Here is a 22,429-nt window from a genome sequence, read left to right on the forward strand (position 1 = left end):
AGTAGCACTTACATCCACTGTGATGAATTGTTTTGAGAGTTGGAGCTGCAAATTATCAACTCCTACCTGAGAGGCAAATTGGATCTGCTCCAATTTGCCCACCGGCACAATAGGTTCACAGTAGATGCCATTTCATTAGTGCTTCACTCAACTCTGGAACATTGTACAGTGAAGGTGCATGCATCAGGATGCTCTTTATCAACTACAGCTCAGTATTCAATACTATCCCCTTCAAAGCTAATCAATAAGCTTCAAGACCTGGTCCTCAATATCTCCTTGATCAATTGGATCCTTGATTTCCTCACTCACAGCTTTGAACTTTATCATTAATGGCATAAAAAAGCAAAGTAATGATGAACTTTAATAAAATACTGCTCAGGCTGCCACTGGAATATTATGTTCTCGAAATTATTTTGTAAAAGTTCTGCAGGTATTAAGGAGAATCCAGAGCAGGTTTACAGGAATGGCTCCTGGGATTAGGAACATTCATTACAGAGATAGATCAGAGAGGCTGGAACTGTTTACTTTCAACAAGAGAAGGCTGAGGGAGGCCTAACAGAAGAATATAAATTGATGTGGGGCCTGGCCAGATTGGATTCTTAGTGCCATTCTCATTGACGGATGATCTGAGGACTGGAGGTCACAGTGAAAAATAGAGCCATGTTTTGTTATTGGAATCTGGAATATGCTGCCTGCAGGTGTCATGGGCACATGTTCTATTGCAGCCTTCTGTAGGCCATTGTATGATAAATATTTGGTGAGAATTTGCAAGATAGCAGTTGAGCAGCTGGGAGTCTGGGGTAGTTGATAATTTGCTCTGATAGAGAGCTGGCATGGACAAATGGTTTTCTTCTCTGCTGTAGCTATTCAATAATTCTACCATTAAGCATTTCTGTATCAGAAAGAAATTGTATGTTTTAAGGGTAGGCTTTCCTCTGTGCTTTACAAGTTCATTTTACCCAGGCATGGGGCAGGGAAAAAAGAAAAGAGATCATCACTTCCTGTTGGAGCCCATCAAATTCCAGGTCTTCTTGAGGATTCAGAACTGGAGCTGCATGTTTTTTGTAGATACTGTACTGAACTCACTGTATATGTCTGCATTTTCCTAGAGTCCCCCTTCACCAGTCTCACCCACCAGTCATAACTGGAAGCTCAGGCACGTGTGGATGGGAAGTCGGTATGGTGGCATTATGAGAAAGTGTAAATCTGTACTTTCTCTTTGAACTACGTTATCTTCTTCACTTCTTGCTCCACACGCTAGATCCCAAAGAAGATGCGAGGCTCTTGTCACTGTCTATTATTGGAAACCATTTCGCAAACACAGCCCCAACTACAGATGTTTTCAGTCCACTCAAATATTCCTGAAGAAGGAAAATGCCTTCACCAATTTCCTCATGTCACTTCAGAATTATTTTTCTTATTTATCTCATCAATCATTTTAACATTATGCTTTCACTGTTACTGCATACCAGGGGTTTCCAATCTTTTTTATGCCTTGGATTACCATTGACCCCTGGGTGGAAACCCTTGCCCTAGACTAATAAAACATTATCCTTTAATAGGTATATTTATTTACATTACTTTGAGCTTTTGTTATCTGTGTTCTTGTGATAATCTCAGGTTTAAAAATGAAAAGTGAGTTAAACATTGTGGGCCCTGCTGATCAGATCTGATTTGCTGCTGTGGCAGCTTAGTCAGAACGAGTCCACTGTCTGTTCAACTTGTTCAAAACAAGTCCACTCCCTGTTGGCAACTTGGTCAAAGCAAGCTTTCTTTGCTCAACTGAAGCAGAAAGAAGCCCCACACATTATTCTTGCACAAATTTCTTGTTGGTGATCAGTCAACAGCATTGCTAGTTTTATTTTCCCCACTGAGAATAGAATGCTGGCATACAATTCTGCTCAGATGAAAGTAATCTGGTTAGCTCATCTATGTATAAAATTGGTCTTGCCCCTAGGTCTAAGGAAATCTTTATATCCTAGGAAATGAGTGCGTTGCAAAACCATTTAGTTCTGCATACCAGGAGGCAACAAGATGCTTGATCACAAGACTGGATCTACTGCAGCTTCAAATGGCTGAACCTTTCTTCCCAAAAAAAGTGTAATTCCAGCAGAGGTGAAATGCAAAAAAAAATCTCGAAGTAAACCAGTCTCAAACCCATCTACTTCTGATCTTAATGACTTTTGATTAAACAATGAACTATCAGTCAAGAAACTGTTGGCAAGTTGGGGCAGAAGGATCTTGGTGTACTAGCCTTCAATCAGGGCCCTGAGTTGGGCAGTTATGCTGCAGTTCTGCAAGATGGCACTGGTGAACCACAGCAACGTTCTACAGCCTACATACAATACTTCTAAATATACCTCTTTTGAATTACCCCCTCTGTAATCTGCAGCATGTAATTTCCCTTTGAGCAATATACTTTTAAATTGATTTAATGATCTATAGATTTCACGACCTTGTGAAGGACTCATCAGACTTAACTCTCAAACAAGCAGGTACGGCACCTTTAAGCAGATGAAGGTTCATTGCCATAACTGGAAGCAAGACAGGATTAGTGGTGGGGGGAGATCCAGGACAAGCTGAAACAAAAGGAATAAGACTCTCCTCTACCCAGCATCTTGTTAGCAAATATGCAGTCACTTAAGAATAAAATGAAGGGCCTGAAGGCAAGATTGATGTATCAAAGGGAAATCCGAGATTGTAGTATTCAGTGCTTTACTGAGTTGTAGCTCACTCCCAGCATGCCAGATATGACGATCAGACCCATTGACTTCTCAGTACATAGGATGGACCAAACTGCTGGTTCGGAAAAGAGAAATGGTGGTGGAGCATATTTCATGATAAGCTCTCTGTGGTGCTCCAATGTGGCGGTTTTGGCAAATTTGTGTTCCCCCCAGCCTTGAAAACCTAACAGTCAAATTCCATCCGTTCTATTTTCCAAGGCAGTTCTCATCCATGATACAGACCGCAGTTTACATACCACCAGCGGCCAACCATAATCAAGTGCTTGAGATCCTGCACCAAACAAGAAACAGTCCATCCCGATCCATTTCATATCATAGTTGAGGATTTCAATCAGACATCTTTGAAGAAATCCCTGCCCGTTTACCATCAGCATATAAGCTGTAGCACCAGAGGTCCCAACACATTAGACCTCTGCTATACTAAAATAAGGAATGCCTACTGTTCCATGCCCAGACTACATTTTGCGAATCTGATCACTTGGCTGTCCTCTTACTGACAGAGGTTAAAGAGCAATGCTCCAAGAACAATAAAGAGATGGCTGTGGGAGGCAGAGGAGCAACTAAAGGAAAGCTTCGAGTTGGTGGACTGGGCCATATTCAAGGACTCATCTGTGGATCTGATTGAATGCAACATAGTTGTCACAGACTTTATAAAAACAGTTGTAGACAAGTGTGTCCCCAATAAATCATTCAGTCTTCCCCAACTAAATACCCTTGTTGAACCATGAGATCCACAATTTGCTGAGGCATTCAAGTCTGGTGACCAAGGAATTGGCAAGAGGTATGGGTATGATCTCTAGAAAGCTATCTCATGGGTGAGGTGACACTTCTGGACTAAACTTGAATCAATGAAGGATGCTCAACAGTTGTGGCAGAACTTAAATACCATCACCTCTAATAAAGTAAAATCAAAGGACAGGGCTTGGCTTCCAGATAAACACAGTGCCTTCTATGCTCGCTTTGACCGTCAAAACATGGAGGAACCATCATGAACTCCCAGAGCCCCCAATGATCGTGTGATCTTAGTCTCCGAGAGTGATGTGCGAATATCCTTCAGGAGGGTTAACCCACAGAAAGCATCCGGCCCAGATGGGGTACCTGGCTAAGTATTAAAAACGTGTGCTGCTCAATTGGCTGGACTGTTCACTGAGATTCCTAATCTTTTGGTTTGGCAGTCTGAGGTACCCACTTGCTTCAAACAGGCTTCAGTTATGTTGGTGCCTAAGAGCATGGTAACCTGCCTCAGTATAATCCAGTAGTGCTTATATACACAGTGATGGAGTGGCTTGAGAGGTTGGTGATAAAACACATCAACTCCTGCCTGAGAAAAGGACTTGGATTCACGTCAATTTGCCTTCCAGCGCAACAGATCTCATTGGCTCTTCAGTCAACCTTGGAATGTCTGGACAGTAAGGATGCATACATCAGGATGCTCTTTATCGATTATAGTGACTACCCAGCTGGTGTGGTCTTTCATTGTTTCTATTATCGTTGTTGGATTTATTGAGTATGCTCACAAGAAAAAGAATCTCAAAGTTGTATATGGTGACATATGTACTTTGATAATAAATTTACTTTGAGCAGTTGTATAAGATGTTGGCAAAGCTACACTTTAATTTTTGTGTTCAGTGCTGGTCACCCTGGTGTGAGAAAAATGACAATAAGCTTGAAGGAGTGCAGAAATGATTTACAGGGAGATTCCGGGATATGGGCAGGCCAGGATTTTATTCCTTGCAGTGCAGAGACAGAGGGATGATCTTATAGAGGTGTATAAAATCACGAGGGTGATAGGTAGGGTGAATGCAATCAGCCTTCTTCCCACAGCTCTAGAATCAAGAACTAGGATTAAGTTGAGAAGGAAAAAGTTTAAAAGAGACATTAGAGACAACTTCTTCACACAGAGGGCTGCATATATATGAGGCAAGCTGCCAGAAGGAATAGTTGAGGGCAGGTTCAATAGCAACATTTAAAAGACACTTAGCATAGCTTGGAAAGGTTAAGAGGGTATGGACCAAGCAGGGGTAAATGGGATTAGCTTAGTGGTTGACATGGACCAGTTTGGTCGAAGGGTCTGTTTCTCTACTGTATAGCACTGTGACTCTCTGGTTGTTGACTTTCTGCCTTCCTTTGAGTAGCTGCCCTCTTTATAATGACAGGTCATGGAGGAATTTGGAAGATGAAAGATGAGATGGGCCAAATTTTTGAGGGAAGTATCCAGCGTAGGCCAGGAAGAGCAGGAATGTTTCTTCAGGGCTTAACTGCCTGCCCAATCATTGATCTCTCTTCTGTGATGTGTGGCCATCCACCACTATATCTAATGACATTCATGGGCATCAGCCTTGTCCCTGAGCCTATTGTAATGATTATGAGTGATTAGCCCTACACAGCTGTTAACTGCAGATTTTATTTATTTAGCTCTGACTCAAAGGTTGGGGCAACCAATGAGACTCTGTAAACACCAGCTGAAAGATGTGACAGATTGCTCCATGGTAACTTTGACCCAGTGATGTACTCAAATTTCAAATTATATTTTTGTTGTGGGAGGAACTTTATTTCAGTTTGGTGCTGGCCCTCCCACCCAATCGTTGGCAGGCACAAGCAGCTCAGTATAAAGGCAAGTTTGAGTGTGGTGAAAGGCAGCAGCGCAAGCTCTGCCATGCCCTTGGATTGTTTTTGTTTCTGTGTAAATGAACATGACATTTTATTGAGAGTGATTAATGGAGCAGGTAAGAGAGTTTCCTAGGCTGTCGATACCAATTACATGATTGTGTGGACAGAAGGTTTCATCAATTGTTATTTAACATGTTTTGCAAATGTATGTTGAGTAAGGAGGCGTGTGTCCAGTAGGAAGCCTGGACACTAGGTTTTCTTTTACTTGGTGAGGTTAGATGAAAAAGCTAATGTTAATTAATACAGTCCTTATGCTAAGATGGTTTAGCAGCTAACAAATGATCAATTGTTGCTTTCCTCTCAAACTTATTAAAATATTTGTGGTTATGATCATTTTTGACATTAAAGGGTGAAAACAATTTCTGTACTTTGAGTCCTGATATAATAATATATTTTCCTTTTGACTTCTGTTCTTAGAAGACATTGTGGTTTGCTGCTCCTTAATTACACCTTTGCATAATATATTGTTTTGGAATTCTGAATATAAAGAACTAAAAATGTGTAGGCTTCAATCATTTGCTCTTGCATTGGCATTAAGCACTGACAATTTAACAAAAGATGTTGGGAGTAGTGTTGGTATGCAGCTTCTATTCAAAGGCTGCTTTGCCCTTTTTTGAAGTTGTTTTGTCTAATCAAAGACAGACATCAACAGGTTTAACGAAGACAGATCTCTCAGTATTATACGGGAGTCTGCCAAAATATGTGACCACTGTGCGTCACAGAACGTTGGTCAATAATCTGATGAGAAGTTATTTTGAAAGAGCACCTTAAGGGAAGGGCAAGGGATGGATAGATAGTAAGGGAAGTTAAGTAGAGGAGTTTTCGGTGCCAGGGACTGTATAGCTGAAGAAAGAGTGACTGAGGCTCAGGAGGGGAGAGAGGAAGAAAAAGATAAAGTAATGAAATTTAGATTAAGGGAAATTGCAGAGATGGAGTGAAACAAGGCATGGAAACAAAATTAATATGTTTAACGTGGAGTCATTGCTTAACTAGGAGTTATTGTCAGTCAGGATGGGTGAATGTGGCTTGATTTACGTCAGTATTATGAAGGGTAGTGTTCAGGAGGCTGCTGAGAGCGTATTGGAAAAGTCAAGCCCAGGCATTACAGAGATGTAACTCAGCAAATGAGGCTGGGATGGATTCATCTGGTTGTGAGGGTAAAATAACTGCTCTTAGTAAAGGCAGGGCTGAAGAAGGTAGGAGGGCAAAGTGGGACCACAAAATATCATTTGCGTGCAAAATTAAGAAAAACTCCGAAGCATTTTATCTATGTATTAAGGGCAAAAGGTAACAAGAAAAAGAGGAAGAGGTGCATTAAAGATCATAGGGTTGATCTGTGAATGGATGAGACCACATAGGTGAGGTCCTAAATGAATACTTCTCATCTCTATTCACTTTGAAGAAGGGCAACATAGTTGGAGAATGCAGGAAGGAGACAGTGAAATTTCCGTGCATGTAACTACTAAAGATGTAATGTATTAGATACCCTAGTGGATCCAAAGTTGGATTGTTCCTGAATATTAGGAGGGATAGCCGAAGCTTCTATGGATCACAAAGGAGGACAATGCTAGGACTCTTTTTAAAAAAAAAAGCATTTTAAATCTTTGCTGGCGAATGGGAGGTGACAGGTGACTGGAAAATAGCAGGTGTGTATGTTGTTTGAAAAAGCAATGTGGGCAAGCCAAGTAATGAGAGGCCCTTGAGTTTGAAGTCAGTGGTAGGAAGGTTATTGGAAAAGTCCCAAGGGACAGGATTAATCTGTACTCAAAAAAGGAAGAACTAATGAACAGTCATCAACGTGACCTTGAATGGAAGAACCTGTCTGAATACGAACATAGCCTATTGACAAGAGCAGAGCAATCATTGCAGTCTGCTTGGACTTCCATAAGGCCTTTGACCATGCCCCATGTGAGAAACTGGTCCAAAAGTTTAGTGTCAAGAAGATCAAGCATTACCTAGTAGATTCTCTGCCAAACTAATTTAATGGCTGCAGTGATTAGAATCCTACACGGTGAACCGTATGGGCAAATGCTATGACCCTCACTAATACTTGTGCATGAATGCTTTGAATGTGAATATAGGAGGTTTGGTTATAAGATTGGAGATATTACAAAAATTGTTGTTGATAATGAGGAGGCTGTAGGATGATATTGATGAGTTGTAAGATAAGCAGAGCAAGGGCAGACGGAATTGAATTCTGACTGTGAGGTGATGCATTTTGGAAGGACTAATGAAGGATAGGACATGCAGAACCCCTGGGAGTACTGAGGAACAGACAGATCTTGTTATATCTGTGAAGGTGACATTGCAAGTAGATAAGTGGTGAGAAAGACATACAGGATTCTTGCCTTCATTAGCTGGGCAGAGACTACAAGAAGAGGAATGTTATAAAACAACTCAACAAAACTCCCAATAGGTCACATTTGGGTGCTGCCCACTGTCCTCATTGCCACAATGGAAGAAGGACATGATTGCACTGGAGAGGGTGCAGAAGATAGTTCCCCAGAATATGACCTGGGGTGCTATGTTTTGCTATTTATAAGAAACTGGATAGGCTGGGTTTTTTTCATGTGGAGCCAAGGAGGTTGAGGGAAGACCTGAATTAAGCTTCACTACAAAATTATGAGGGTGAAAAGTAGATTAGGAAGCAAAATCAGAAGTATCTGGAACTAATTGTTTAAAATAGAGTGTAATAGCTTTAGAGGAGAATCCTGAGGAAGAAATTTTACCTCCAGAGGTTTGTTGCAATGTGGAATGCACTGTCTGATGGGTGGTGAAGGCAGGTACTCTCGGTTCATTTTGGTGAAGTACTTAGCCGAGCATTTGAATTGACAAATTTAGAACACCACTGGAAATGGGATGACTATGAATGGGCACTTGATGTCTGGCATGGACACAGGAGACTGAAGGACATCTTTCAGTACTGTATGTCTCCTCAACTCTGACTCTTGGACTGTTATGTTGTCCAGTGCTTATCTTGTGATCAAATGCAATAGCAACATTGTAAGTCACATGGTTTTATTTAAGATGGACAGTACTTAAATAAGAATGCACTTCAGGATCTAAACTGTGGAGAAATGTGTATTTTTCAGTCAATAATAACTTGTAATTTTTCTGTATAAATGTAAAAGTCTGTTTATAGTAACCATTAGTGTTGCCTTCCATTACCCAGCCCCAAACCATTCTTATTTGAAAATCCCTAAGTCATTTAATTCCAGAAGAAATAGTTTAAAGACAAAATTCGTAATTTCCATGATGGGGGATTGGCAGTAAATAATAGACCTGCTCATATACATCCTCCCAAGAATAAGGATAATTTTAAAAAATGGTTGTACTGAAACATTAATTGTAAGCGAAACATTATGAGAAGTTGAGAGCTTGGACTTGGAGAAGAAAAAAATAAATAAAATAAAAATAATAACAATAATAAATAAGCAAGTAAACCAGTTACATATATTGAATAGATTACAAAAAAAGTGTGCAAAAACAGAAATACTGTATCTTAAAAAAGAAGTGAGGTAGTGTTCAAGAGTTCAATGTTCATTTAGGAATCAGACGGCAGAGGGGAAGAAGCTGTTCCTGAATCGCTGAGTGTGTGCCTTCAGACTTCTGTACCTCCTACCTGATGGTAACAGTGAGAAAAGGGCATGCCCTGGGTGCTGGAGGTCCTTAATAATGGACGCTGCCTTTCTGAGACACCGCTCCTTGAAGATGTCCTGGGTACTTTGTAGGCTAGTACCCAAGATGGAGCTGATTAAATTTACAACCTACTGCAGCTTCTTTCAGTCCTGTACAGTAGCCCCTCCATATCAGACAGTGATGCAGCCTGTCAGAATGCTCTCCACGGTACAACTAGAGAAGCTTTTGAGTGAATTTGTTGACATACCAAATCTCTTCAAACTCTTAATAAAGTATAGCCGCTGTCTTGCCTTCTTTATACCTATATAGATATGTTGTGACCAGGTTAGATCCTCGGAGATCTTGACACCCAAAAACTTGAAGTTGCTCACTCTCTCCACTTCTGATCCCTTGATGAGGATTGTTATGTGTTCCTTCGTCTTACCCTTCCTGAACTCCACAATCAGCTCTTTTGTCTTACTGATGTTGAGTGCCAGGTTGTTGCTGCAGCGCCACTCCACTAGTTGGCATATCTCACTCCTGTACGCCCTCTCATCACCGCCTGAGGTTGTATCGTCAGGAAATTTATAAATGGTATTCATGTGTATATAGAGAGTAGAGCAGTGGGCTAAGCACACACCCCTGACGTCTGCCAGTGTTGATCGTCAGCAAGGAGGATATGTTATCACCAAACCGCACAGATTGTGGTCTTCCGGTTAGGAAGTCGAGGATCCAAATGCAGAGGGAGGTACAGAGGCCCAGGTTCTGCAACTTCTGTATCAGGATTGTGGGAAAGATGGTATTAAATACTGAGCTATAGTCAATGAACAGCATCCTGATGTAGGTGTTTGTGTTGTCTAGGTGGTCTAAAGCCGTGTGGAGAGCCATTGAGATTGCGTCTGCCATTGAGCTATTGTGGTGATAGGCAAATTGCAATGGGTCCAGGTCCTTGCTGTGGCAGGAGTTCAGCCTAGTCATGACCAACCTCTCAAAGCATTTCATCATAGTAGATGTAAATGCTACCAGGTGATAGTCATTAAGGCAGCCCACATTATTCTTCTTAGGCACTGGTATAATTGTTGCCTTTTTGAAGCAAGTGGGAACTTCCGCCCATAGCAGTGAGAGGTTGAAAATGTCCTTGAATACTCCTGCTAGTTGGTTGGCACAGATTTTCAGAGCCTTACCAGGTACTCCATCGGGACCTTCCACCTTGCGAGGGTTCACCCTCTTTAAAGACAGTCTAACATCAATCTCTGAGACGGAAATCACAGGGTCACCGGGTGCAACAGGGATCTTCACAGCTGTACTTGTGTTCTCCCTTTCAAAGCGGGCATAGGAGGTGTTGAGCTCTTCTGATAGTGAAGCATCGCTGCCATTCATACTATTGGGTTTCACTTTGTAGGAAGTAATGTTTTGCAGACCCTCCCAGAGTTACTGTGCATCCGATGTTGCCTCCAACCTCGTTTGAAGTTGTCTCTTCGCCCTTGAAATAGCCCTCTGCAAATCATACCTAGTTTTCTGGTACTGACCTGGGTCACCAGACTTGAATGCCACAGACCTAGCCTTCAGCAGACGACGTTCCTCCTGGTTCATCTACGGCTTTTGGTTTGGGAATGTACAGTAAGTCTTTGTAGGCACACACTCATCCACATAGATATTAAAGAAGTCAGTAACAACTGCAGCATACTCATCCAGGTTCGAAGATGAATCCCTGAATACAGTCCAGTCCACCGATTCAAAGCAGTCCTGTAGACACTCCTGTGCTTCCCCTGTCCATACCTTCTTGGTCCTCACTACTGGTGCTGCAGTCTTCAGTCTCTGCCTATACTCAGGGAGCAGAAGTACAGCCAGGTGATCAGACTTCCCAAAGTGAGGGCATGGACTAGCACGGAAGGCATTCTTGATGGTGGTATAGCAATGGTCCAGTGTGTTGTTTCCTCTGGTATTGCAAATGATCTGTTGATGGTAGTTGCTTAGTGATTTTTTCAGACTGGCCTGGTTGAAATCTCCCAAAACGATGGTGAAGGCGTTGGGGTATGCTGTTTCATGCATGTTGATCCCATTACTCAGATCATTTGATATTGGCCTGAGGTGAAATGTAAACTGCTACCAAAATGACCCCGTAGGACTCCCGTGGTAGGTAAAAAGGACAACACTTTACTGCTAGATATTCCAGGTTTGGTGAGCAGAATTGGGACAGCACTGATATATTTGTTCACCAAGAAGAGTTGATCACGAAGCATACTCCTCCACCTCTGCTTTTGAGAGACTCTATAGATCTATCTTGGCGGTGTATAGTAAACCCGTCAATCTGAAGCGCTGCATCCGGTACGGAAGGGGTTAACCAGGATTCCATGAAACAAATGACACACGCGGTCCTAATGTCTCTCTGATTCAGCACTCTGGCTCTGAGGTCATTGATTTTATTCACCAGAGTCTGCACGTTTGTCAGAAAGATAGTCGGTATAGGGAGTTTAAAACCCCGTTTCCTTAAATACACTTGTAACCCTGATCTACACCTGTGCTTCCTCCAAGGTATCCTACGTGGGCGCTTCCGACCACAATCCGTGTTCCATTGGTTTTAAGCAGCGATAGTTTGTTTAAACGCATTAAGACATCTTTGTTGACTGTACTAACCTTGGAAGCAGTTGTGTTTTTTTCCTGTATCAGGCTGAAAAGGGAATATTTAATCGTATCCATTTAGAGTACTGCTGCTACAACTTGTCATGTTGAAGAGGTTTTTGAGCTCCTGAGATCCTGAGAACAACGCATCTGGAGTTTAGTTACTGGTGGGGTCACCCATGGCAAGAAGGTCAAAGCTCTCTCTAACCAGGCTCTCAGTAGTGGAGCTGGCAGAAGATAATGACACATCGCAACAGCATTGAGGGTCAGTCCCCAGTCATCTAGCATGCCATGCTACTGGATGCTGACCCCCCAATCTGTCACAGGACCATGTGGTCGTTGGCATGCAGCAGCCTTCCCACCTTAAACAAGGTTAGCACAGGCATTCTCCATAAAGTGAACAACCCCTTGGGAGAATATCATACGTGACTCAAGTGACCGCACTATTCCTACTACTGCTGTATATGGTCTTGCAATAGGTACTTGATATGGTGCCACGTCATGTCATTCAGCTTACCATCATGATTGTGGTCCAGGGAATAAAAACTGTATAGCAGCATGTGTAGAAGTAAAGTAACAGTAACTGTGGAGCCTTTGTTTGCCATTATCGAAACATGTACAATGCATAGTTTTATATGAAAGCCCATTTATCCCACACTGAGACCAAGACCATGATAATTTAAGCAGAAGCATTCTCCTAAAATGACCTTTCTTCTTTTTTCCAGATGCAGAGGGAGATGGTATATACAAAAGAAGCCCCTCCTTCTTTCCGCCACCACGGTCCTCTTCCTCATGGACCACCAAATTCACCACCGATAGTTCAATCAATGCCGCCTTCACCATCCAGGATCCCGTACAATGGTGGAAGGACCATTCCTATGCCGGGCAGTGCTACTGTCCCTCGAGACAGGCTGTCCAGCGTGCAGCCATCGAGGTCTATCTCCCCCAGCCCGAGTGCCATCTTGGAGAGGAGAGATGTGAAGCCCGATGAAGACCTGGGTGGCAAAAATATTCCCCTCTTCAGGAATGAAGGCCTGTACGCTGATCCTTACATGTACCACGATGGACGAATGAGCATTGCTTCGTCCAGCGCTGGAATTGCCGGAGATGTACCCGATCACATGCTGTACCACCGGTCTACACTGAGGTCCGGCAACCTTTTCCCAAACACGGGTGGACAAGTGGATATGATGGAACAGTCAATGTACAGAGCGAAGCCGAGGAAGTTCTCGGATGGCTATGGACCAGTGGTCAGCTCCAAAACGCCACCACCCTCTCCGCAGAAGATAAATGAAATGCGCATGATAGACATGCATGGGCAGAGTACTCACATGGCTCACCCCGTGCAGCTCGACAGATCCGCTTCTATGCGGAGCACCCTCAGGAAAGACTCTGGGTCACAGATGGTTATAGAGACCACGGTAACCAAGTCACGCAGTGCTGCTTCCTCACCTCCCGTCTCTGACATTGTGCCATTTTCAGTTGATAAACAAATGCCAGGCTACAGTGGGGCCACCGGGACACCGAACGATCCGGAAACCAGGTAAGCGTGACTGAGAAGTGATTGGAAGTGGAGATGGGGAGATGAAGAGTGAAAACTTAAACAGAACAGGTTTTATATGAATTATTAAATAGACTAAGTTGATTGTGTTAGAGTGCAACAAAGGGCTGGTAAATGGGTAGCACTTGGAGAATATTTACCGAGGATTCCAGGATCTGGAGCCAGTGATGGTGAGGAAGTAATAATGTATGGGTCAGTGTCACTTGTAGATGGTGATTTTCCTCCACACTATCGCCCTCATTCTCACAGCAAAAGAGGTAAACATAATGTATATCACCTTGTGCCTTGGCTAGAATCCTCTATTTAAATTAATCTTCACCAGAGTTTAGCAAAGCAACATTGTGCTTTCATCACCCAGAACATGTGAATTAGTGCCAAGGATCTTTACCCAAAGCACAACACTTAGTAAAGCTGAGTGTTTTATGTGTAACATTATTTTAAAAGTAAAACTCTTGCTTTAGATTGGTGGCTGTTTCAGGCCGCCCTTTTAATCACTTTGAGAGCAAAACAAAATATTTTAATTTAGTAATTCGCTTGTAAAATATTCTTTACTTTTGGTGCTCTTCACTGTGATGTCTCTCTAGACTCCTGACTTGAGATGAGTCAGAGAAGGAAAATGTTCTGTTCACTGACCTCTGGTACACTTTGGAAGGACAAACTCCAAGGCAGAGTACAAAGTAAATGGCAGGATACTTGGGAGTGTGGAGGAGCAGAGGGATCTGGGGGTACATGTCCACAGATCCCTGAAAGTTGCCTCACAGGTAGATAGGGTAGTTAAGAAAGCTTATGGAGTGATAGAGTTTAAGAGACATGATGTAATGATGCAGCTCTATAAAACTCTGGTTAGGCCACACTTGGAGTACTGTGTCCGGTTCTGGTCGCCTTAGTATAGGAAGGATGTGGAAGCATTGGAAAGGGTACAGAGGAGATTTACCAGGATGCTGCCTGGTTTAGAGAGTATGGATTATGATCAGAGATTAAGGGAGCTTGGGCTTTACTCTTTGGAGAGGAGGAGGATGAGAGGAGACATGATAGAGGTATACAAGATATTAAGAGGAATAGATAGAGTGGACAGCCAGCGCCTCTTCCCCAGGGCACCACTGCTCAGTACAAGAGGACATGGCTTTAAGGTAAGGGGAGGGAAGTTCAAGGGGGATATTAGAGGAAATTTTTTCACTCAGAGAGTGGTTGGTGCATGGAATGCACTGCCTGAGTCAATGATGGAGGCCGATACACTAGTGAAGTTTAAGAGACTACTAGACAGGTATATGGAGGAACTTAAGGTGGGGGGTTATATGGGAAGCAGGGTTTGAGGGTGCGCACAACATTGTGGGCCGAAGGGCCTGCAACGTGCTGTACTATTCTATGTTCTATAATAATAACAAATAAATAAACAATAAATATTGTGGACATGAGACGCAGAGTACTTGAAAGTGAGTCCATAGGCTGTGGGATCAGTTCAGTGATGGGGCAAGTGAAGTTATCCCCTCTGGTTCAAGAGCCCGATGATTGAGGGGTAATAGCTGTTCCTGAAGCTGGTACTGTGAGTCCTGAGGCTCCTGTACCATCTTCCTGATGGCAGCAGTGAAGATCGGGCAGATGACGGATGTTGCTTTGCTGCAACAATGCCCTGTGTGGATGTGCTCATGGTGGGGAGGGCTTTACCTGTGATGAACTGGACTATATCCATTACTTTTTGTAGGATTTCCTATTCAAGGGCATTGGTGTTTCCATACCAGGCTGTGATGCAGCTAGTCAATATACTTCCCACCACATATCTGTAGAAGTTTTCAAAGTTTTAGATGTCATGCCAAATCTTCACAAATTTCTAAGGAAGTAGAAATGCTGCTGCTGTGCTTTCTTCATAATTGTACATACATACTGGGCCTCAGACAGGTCCTTAAAATGATAACACCAAGGAATTTAAAGTTGCATGCCCTCTCCACCTCTGATCCCCCCATGAGGACTGGCTCTTGGACCTCCAATCTCCTCCTCCTGAAGTCAATAATCAGCTCCCTGGTCCTGCTGACATTAAGTAAGAAGTTGTTGTGTGGCAACACTCAGCAGATTTTCAATCTCCCTTTTTTTGCTGATTCCTCACCACTTTTGATTCAGTCTGACAGTGGTGTCATCAGCAGGGATAAATATGGCATTGGAACTGTGCTTAGCCACATTGTCATAAGTGAGTAGAGCAGAGGTCATGGTTCAGTTTGCTTCCATTGGACTTTGTGGCAGTGCATTCCAGATCACAAAAACTCACTGTATAAAACAGAAAATATTTCTTCATGTAGCCGTTCGTTCTTATGGTTGTTACCTTTAAAGCAACATCCCTTGGTTTGCTTTGTGATTTTGAACTTTGTTGAATCTCTGAAACTTTGGCACTTGCTGAGGCCAAACTACCATTGTATACAAGTTTATGAAATTATAGTTCTAATACCTTTCTTTCTCTCAGAGGGGGGTGATCCTCTGGACATCTTTGCCCCAGAATATGGTGAAGGGCAGATTATTAGATATATTTAAGGTGGAGACAGGAAACCATTTTAAATTGAAGGTTCCAGAGAACCGGCAGAAAAGAGGGGTTGAGGCCATCGTTGATCAGGCATGCAGGCTGGAGGCCTCCTCCTGCTCCTATATCCTTGTGCATTTATTTTTAGAATCAGAATCAAATTTAAATTAGTGCAATGCCCAAAAGTGAGTCCATTCAGAAATCACGTGGGAGAGGGGAAGAAGCTGTTCCTGAATCATTGAGTGTGTGCCTTCAGGCTTCCATACCTCCTCCCTGATGGGACCTTAATGATGGATGTCACCCTTTTGAGGTATCGCTCCTTGAAGATGCTGTGGATGTTGGGGAGGTTCTTGCCCATGATGGAGCTGACTGAGTTTACAACTCTCTGCAGCTTATCTTGATCCTGTGCAGTGTCTGCCCCCCCGCCCCCCCCATACATGATGAGGCAGTCAGTTAGAATCATCTGTAGATGGTACCTCTATAGAGACTTGTGAGTGTCTTTGGTGACATACCAAATCTCCTCAAACTCTTAATGAAATATAGCTACTGTTGTGCCTTCGTTGTCACTGCATTGATATGTTGGGCCCAGGATAGATCCTCAGAATTATTGACACCCACTAACTTGAATTTCCACCTCTGATCCTCTTTGAGGACTGCTTTCTGATGGTTAATGTGACCAACTACAAGGCTAATGTGACCAACACACAAACTGTGTTCGACTATCCATACGACTGAAGAAAAGCTGCAAAATCAGATTTATGTTTCTTTTAAGCAACACACACAAAATGCTGGTGGAACGCAGCAGGCCAGGCAGCATCTATAGGAAGAAGTACAGTCAACGTTTCAGGTTGAGAATGTCTCAGCCCAAAACGTTGACTGTACTTCTTCCTATAGATGCTGCCTGGCCTGCTGCGCTCCACCAGCATTTTGTGTGTGTTGCTTGAATTTCCAGCATCTGCTGATTTCCTCGTGTTTGCATTTTTAAATTCACTACTGCGAAGCCTCTCCCAGTGATGCCTACACTGAAGAAGTTTAAATCTTCTCTTAGACAGGAGTTCAGTGAAACCCTCTCTCACTGCTCCCCATCTATAATTTCTTTGGCCCTTCAACTTTTCGATCACATTTTGACCCAGACCCGTTACTACAGCCATATATCCTTCCTTGGAACGTGTTTCCACCGCCAACTTACTCCAGTTGGCTTTAGGATCGTTTTCGAGCTTCTCAATTTGGACCCATGTCCTGACGAAGGGTCTCGGTCTGAAGCATCAACTGTACTTCTTCCTATAGAAGCTGCCTGGCCTGCTGTGTTCCACCAGCATTTTGTGTGTGTTGCTTGCATTTCCAGCATCTGCAGATTTCCTTGTGTTTGTGTTTATGTTTCTTTTTCTTGCCATTTTCTCCAATTGTATTGTTTATATGGCTCCAGAAAACTGCTGGATTGAGTCAAGGTGCCATTAGCTGTTGCTTGAGTGTTTAAACATTCCTGTGCAGATTTATAAAATACCACATTTCTGTGCTTCCTTTATTGTGGAGGTGTAGGTTGAAAGACTTAATAACAAGACCATGTATCAGATACCAACACGATTAATGCTGATTTTTATTTTTAGTGAACTAATCATACTTGCATGTTTTTAAAAGATTGCTGGGAAGTCTGCTTTGTTCTTCAGAAAAGTAAAAGACTAAATGCACACACAATGAATAATGAGCGACTGACTTAATAGGATTTTTGTTTGGCAATGATTCAAGTTTTCTTGGTTATATTTAACCTGGGTGGGTGGTCAAATAAGCACTGTGTACAAGTATTCAGTTGTGAAGTTGCTTAAACAATGCAGTAACTGGATTTGTTTGAGCTATTAGATTTACTGCACCAGATTGTAAAGGTTTTCTTAGTGTCAAGCTCAGTGAATTTTACAAGCCAGGAAGTTTCCCTGTAGACCCCGTCATGGACCGGGGCACATTGAGCTGTTAATGGGTTGTGGTTCCTGTTTCTGATCACTGTTCTATGACTCTGGTTGTAGGTGTGAATGGACAGATGTAGTCATGATGCTCTCTCTAGTTGAATTGTCTAACTCTTCATTATCCACATTCATGCACACATGACCACCTAAGCCAAGTACTGGGAAATAAGTGATGTTGTGCCCAGTGAAGAGTGAATGCCTTCAGGAGAAAAGAAAACCTGTTAAAATTAACTAAATTAACTAAAATTCCTGCCTCTCTGCCCATCTCTTTTCTACCCACTCTTCCCTGTGTCAGGCATTCTCTTTAAGTTATTCCTAGAGTTTTCCTACCTCACCTGAGGACAGTAATCTGCAGCTTGCCCAGTGGCTCTTTCCACACATCACTAGGACCTGCTTGACCGTCGCTGATACCAAAGCCATGCCATTGGGCAGAAAACAGGAAGATATCCAATGCAATGCAATGGGATTAAAAAAAGTGACACAGCACAGAGTGTTTAAATAAAAATGAGATTAGCTGTATTTGTCACATGTACATCGAAACATCGACATGTGCAGTGAAATGCTTTGTTGGCATCAACGGCCAACACAGTCCGAACACAAGAGTTTCTGCAGATGCTGGAAACCCAGAGCAACAGACACAAAATGCTGGAGGAACTCATAAGGTCAGGCAGCACCGATGGAAATGAATAAACAGACTGATGAGACCATTCATCATGATTGTCCTAACGCAGTCTGAAGATGTGTTGGGGCAGCCCACAACTGTTGTCATGCTTCCAGTGCCAAAGTGGGATGCCCACAATTTACTAGTCCTAGCTCCTGCGCCTTTTGGAATGTGGGAGGAAACCTATTGCCATGTAGAAATGGCTTACAGACAGTGGTGGGAATTGAACTCTTATCATCCAATTGCTGGTTCTGCAAAGCATTACACTAACCATTAAACTCCTCTGAGCCCTGAATGAAAATTAACCAGATTGTAGATGTCACTCCTTTTGTACCAATAACATTTGTAGGAAGGAAAGTTGTAATGGTTGCCATTTGTAAATGCCCCTTATGTGTAGTCATATAACTAAAAGTTTTCTGCTGATTTTAAGGAAACGTCATGTAAGGAAATTGATCTCTCTTGCATCTTATGTTCTATTTTATTTTTCACTGCGTGCTTCTTTTTAAAGCAATGGTGTTTGAAGAAACATGAGTAGAACTATCCACAGGCAGTTAAAATGATTAACAATGGGGAGAGTCCAGGAAGGACCTTTCCCTACATTTGCCCTGCACTGTCAGTAATTGTGTGCAGTGTTGTGTGGCTTGCATTAAAGTTCAGATCAAATACTAATCCCTCCAAGACCAGCGGGAGAGAGCAGGGTTGAAGAGTCAAATGCACAAAGTGCCCATCCATCCACACTTTCGCTTTTATGTTGACAAGGTTTGTGGTGCCAGAGCTCGACACCATGAGGGAGTACATTTTATTAACACTTAAATGCAGCTCAAGGCCAGGGAGACTCCACTAACTACTGCTGCATGAGCTAGGGAAAGTTGGCAATGAAAGGCTGCCTGTTCTGCCACTGATAATGAACTAAGGGGAGCTGGGATGCTCCCTGATCCCTCCCAAAAATGTTCTCATCTCTTGGTGTTGATTGTAGTCTTCTCCTCTCTACTCCAGCCCTGATGTCACATCATCCCAGTTTGTTCCATATATTTTCTTGTAACGACTGACCGTTGTTATGACTAACAACCCTTCCTGCTGCTATTATGTTCTCTTTCCTTGTAATCTTCATTCTCTGTTGTCAAGGAACCATCCCTGAAGTCCATAGTCTACAATTTTGTTTTACCAGTCCAGACCAGTACAAGATCCAAATAAATGGTCATCAGGTGCTGCCTAGACTTGATGTAAATATCAAGGTCATCAACTGTCCTAGTGGTTCTGCTGAGCGTTACACTTTGTGCTCTTTTCCCTGGATCAGTTGGTTTTGCAAGTCTGTTGAATTTGCAATGTGAAAAGATATTGAGCCTTAGATAATAGGCAAATGTAACTAGAAGCAATTTTCAACTTATTTTTAGATGTTTTTCTTTTGATTGTCTATTGTGATGAACGCGGACATTACCCTGAAATGAGAATGTGTGTTCAAGCTTTTCTATTATGCAACATTTATTACTGTAAATGCCTGAAAGTCACTAGCTTTGATTACACTAATTGAGCACACTGAACCAACTATTTTCTTCATCTCCTGCCATGAAAACCACTTACCAATGTTAAAATAATTCATGAGAAGCAGACGGACACAACATTCGACTTAAAAACCAGTTTAACACATCAGACCAGCATACCACAGGTGGGCTATTTTCACATGATTGGAATTCCCAGGAATCTGGTTGATTTATGGGGTCTGTGCCAGAGGTATGAAAGGCTTGTTATTTGAAGGTCGTGATAGGCTTTTACTTTCAGGTCTAAATCCTGAAGACTAACTGCCAGCATAATGATATTCAATGCTTATTACAATTAACTTTCTCAAATAGATTCAAACGTATAAATTTTTTTGGATATAAATGCTGTTTACAAATGGTCCTTAAGTAGGTGTGCTCCTGCATTCATTGGTAGTTCATATTTTTTTTGCTGTTGAAGAATTTCTTGTAACGAGCAGCCTGCTGTGGGTGGACTGTGAATAGAATGAGTTCCTTTACTGAGTGGGGCTACAGTGATTTTATTACCTAGTTTGATTTATGGAACAGTGCTGACTTTAAATGGTAAACGCCTTGCCAGCACCATCATCACTGAAAGAAAGCTCACCAGCTCCAGCTCGGCTTTGTTGGAAATGGATAGTTAGTTGCTGTGATCTCCTCAATGTAGCTCAGAGCTTGAGAATGAAAATGAAAATAATGATCAAAGAGTAAAAATTCACTATTAGCTTTATATGTCACAGGAACATCAAAACATATGGTGAAATGCATCATTTGCATCAAATCATAGCAGTGAGATTGTGCTGGGCAAGTGTCACCACACTTCTGGCACCAATATAGCATGCTCATAACTTATTAACACTTACTAACCAGTACATCATAGACATTTATCTCTTGGAGAATAGAGTTGCCCAGAAATTTGATCCTTTTAGGAATATAATGAGTTCCATTATGAAATTCAGTTCACTTCCTTAGAGTGATTTTAGATGGAGTCTTAAATATGGTGACATTATTTGATATTTCTTCTACATATCTGTTGATACTTGAGGCCACGATTTAAAAATAAATGGTTGCTGCTTTCAGATGGAGATGAAGCAAACTTCTTTATCCCTCGGGGAGCCTGGACTTCTTGGAACTTTCTTCCACAAATGGCAGTGGAGGCAGTTCCTGTGGATATTTTAAAGGGGTTGGGATGGTAACTGACAGGAGAGTGGAGTTGATTTGCAATCGGACCTTATTAAGTGCTTGAGGAGGTTTTTGGGGCTGATTCATGTTCCAATACACTTAACTAATTAATAACATTTTTTTAAACTTAGGGAACGAATGAAAGCTATGGAGAAGCAGATTGCTAGTTTGACAGGCCTTGTTCAATCTGCACTGTTCAAGGGGGGCAGTGGTACCAAAGAAAATTCCAGGTAAGGGAAAAGCAACAGAGGAAATGTAAAATGTTTGAAATACCCTGCAGGCCATTTTTGTGGGAAGAGCAAAGTCAAAGTCTTTGACTCGAAACATTTATGCTTTTTCTCTCCCTACAGATAACGCCTAGCCTGTTCTCTGTTTCTAGAATTTTCTGTATTGTTTTTGATTTTCAAGAGAGAAGTAGTAGTTGTGCAGATATTGCACATTACACTATATGGCCTATTTCAAGAATCACAGCAAACAGTTCTATACTTACACAGGAAATTAAAATTTGACACAATTATTTTTTTTTCTTTTCTCAGTGAGAAGCTGAAAGTTACAGCACAAGCCAACAGCACTGAGGCACCAGGTAATTATTCATCAATCCCCATTGAAAACATTTGCTATACCATGCATAATATTCATTTATCTTTCATTGTGAGTAAATACGACTGCTATGCATCACAAGAGCAAATTGGCAGCTCCAACTTTAGTTTTAATGCAGGAGAATATCATGTTCTTTGGAAACTGGGCATTCAATAGCCTCATCCTCTCAAATGCCAGCTCAGGAGAATGGGTTTTAGTTTAGAATTTTACTTAAAGGGAATCAGTCCTCAAAATATGATACTATACTGAAATGTCAACCTAGAATCCTGAAGTTGACCTGTTACTTACTGACTTGAAAGTTCTCATAATACCAACTGAATGGCCTGGGTGTACGTATGTCTTAATTCACAAGCACAACCCTGCAGATTGGATAGCTACTTCCATTAGCTTCAGGATATCTTGAAAAAATAGATTCAGAACGTCTCAAAAATATTAAAAACAAATCGTAACCCCTGCACCAGGGTCAATAGGAGAGGAATCCGAAGGCTTTGTGTGATATTGGTATCGTGCACACTGAGATGGTTTTCATTCTCTATGTGAACCTTTGCTTGTTATTTTAATTTCAGTTTTTATTGAAGTTCTCAGCTTGACCTGGGCAACGTTTGGGTTATTTCAGTTGCCTGACACTGCAGCTCAATACATTTTCTTGAGAAATGGAAGCTTCAGAATATTTTAATAAAATAAAACCACCTGTATTGCCTCTTTTGTGGATTTGGTTTGAGAGCATTTATTCCAGAATGAAGTACCGGTATGTGTATGCTTGGCAAATTAATTTGATTTATTTAAAACATGA

General features: G+C 42.0%; 1 protein-coding gene across 18 annotated transcripts in view; it reads left to right on the forward strand.

Moving 5' to 3' along the window:
- The window catches only part of LOC140732271 (sickle tail protein), a 634,545-nt gene that overhangs the window by 546,864 nt on the left and 65,252 nt on the right, over nt 1-22,429 (forward strand). For 17 of the 18 annotated variants that reach the window (XM_073054676.1, XM_073054677.1, XM_073054678.1 and 14 more), the window contains 3 exons: nt 12,380-13,197; nt 21,168-21,266; nt 21,573-21,619. In XM_073054676.1, coding sequence (XP_072910777.1) covers nt 12,380-13,197; nt 21,168-21,266; nt 21,573-21,619 — 964 coding nt within the window. Of the gene's footprint in view, nt 1-5,362; nt 5,471-12,379; nt 13,198-21,167; nt 21,267-21,572; nt 21,620-22,429 lie in introns of those variants that run through there. The other variant, XM_073054672.1, reaches the window with a different exon arrangement.

The sequence above is a fragment of the Hemitrygon akajei genome, chromosome 8 (genome assembly GCF_048418815.1).
Source record: "Hemitrygon akajei chromosome 8, sHemAka1.3, whole genome shotgun sequence".
NCBI lineage: Eukaryota > Metazoa > Chordata > Chondrichthyes > Myliobatiformes > Dasyatidae > Hemitrygon > Hemitrygon akajei.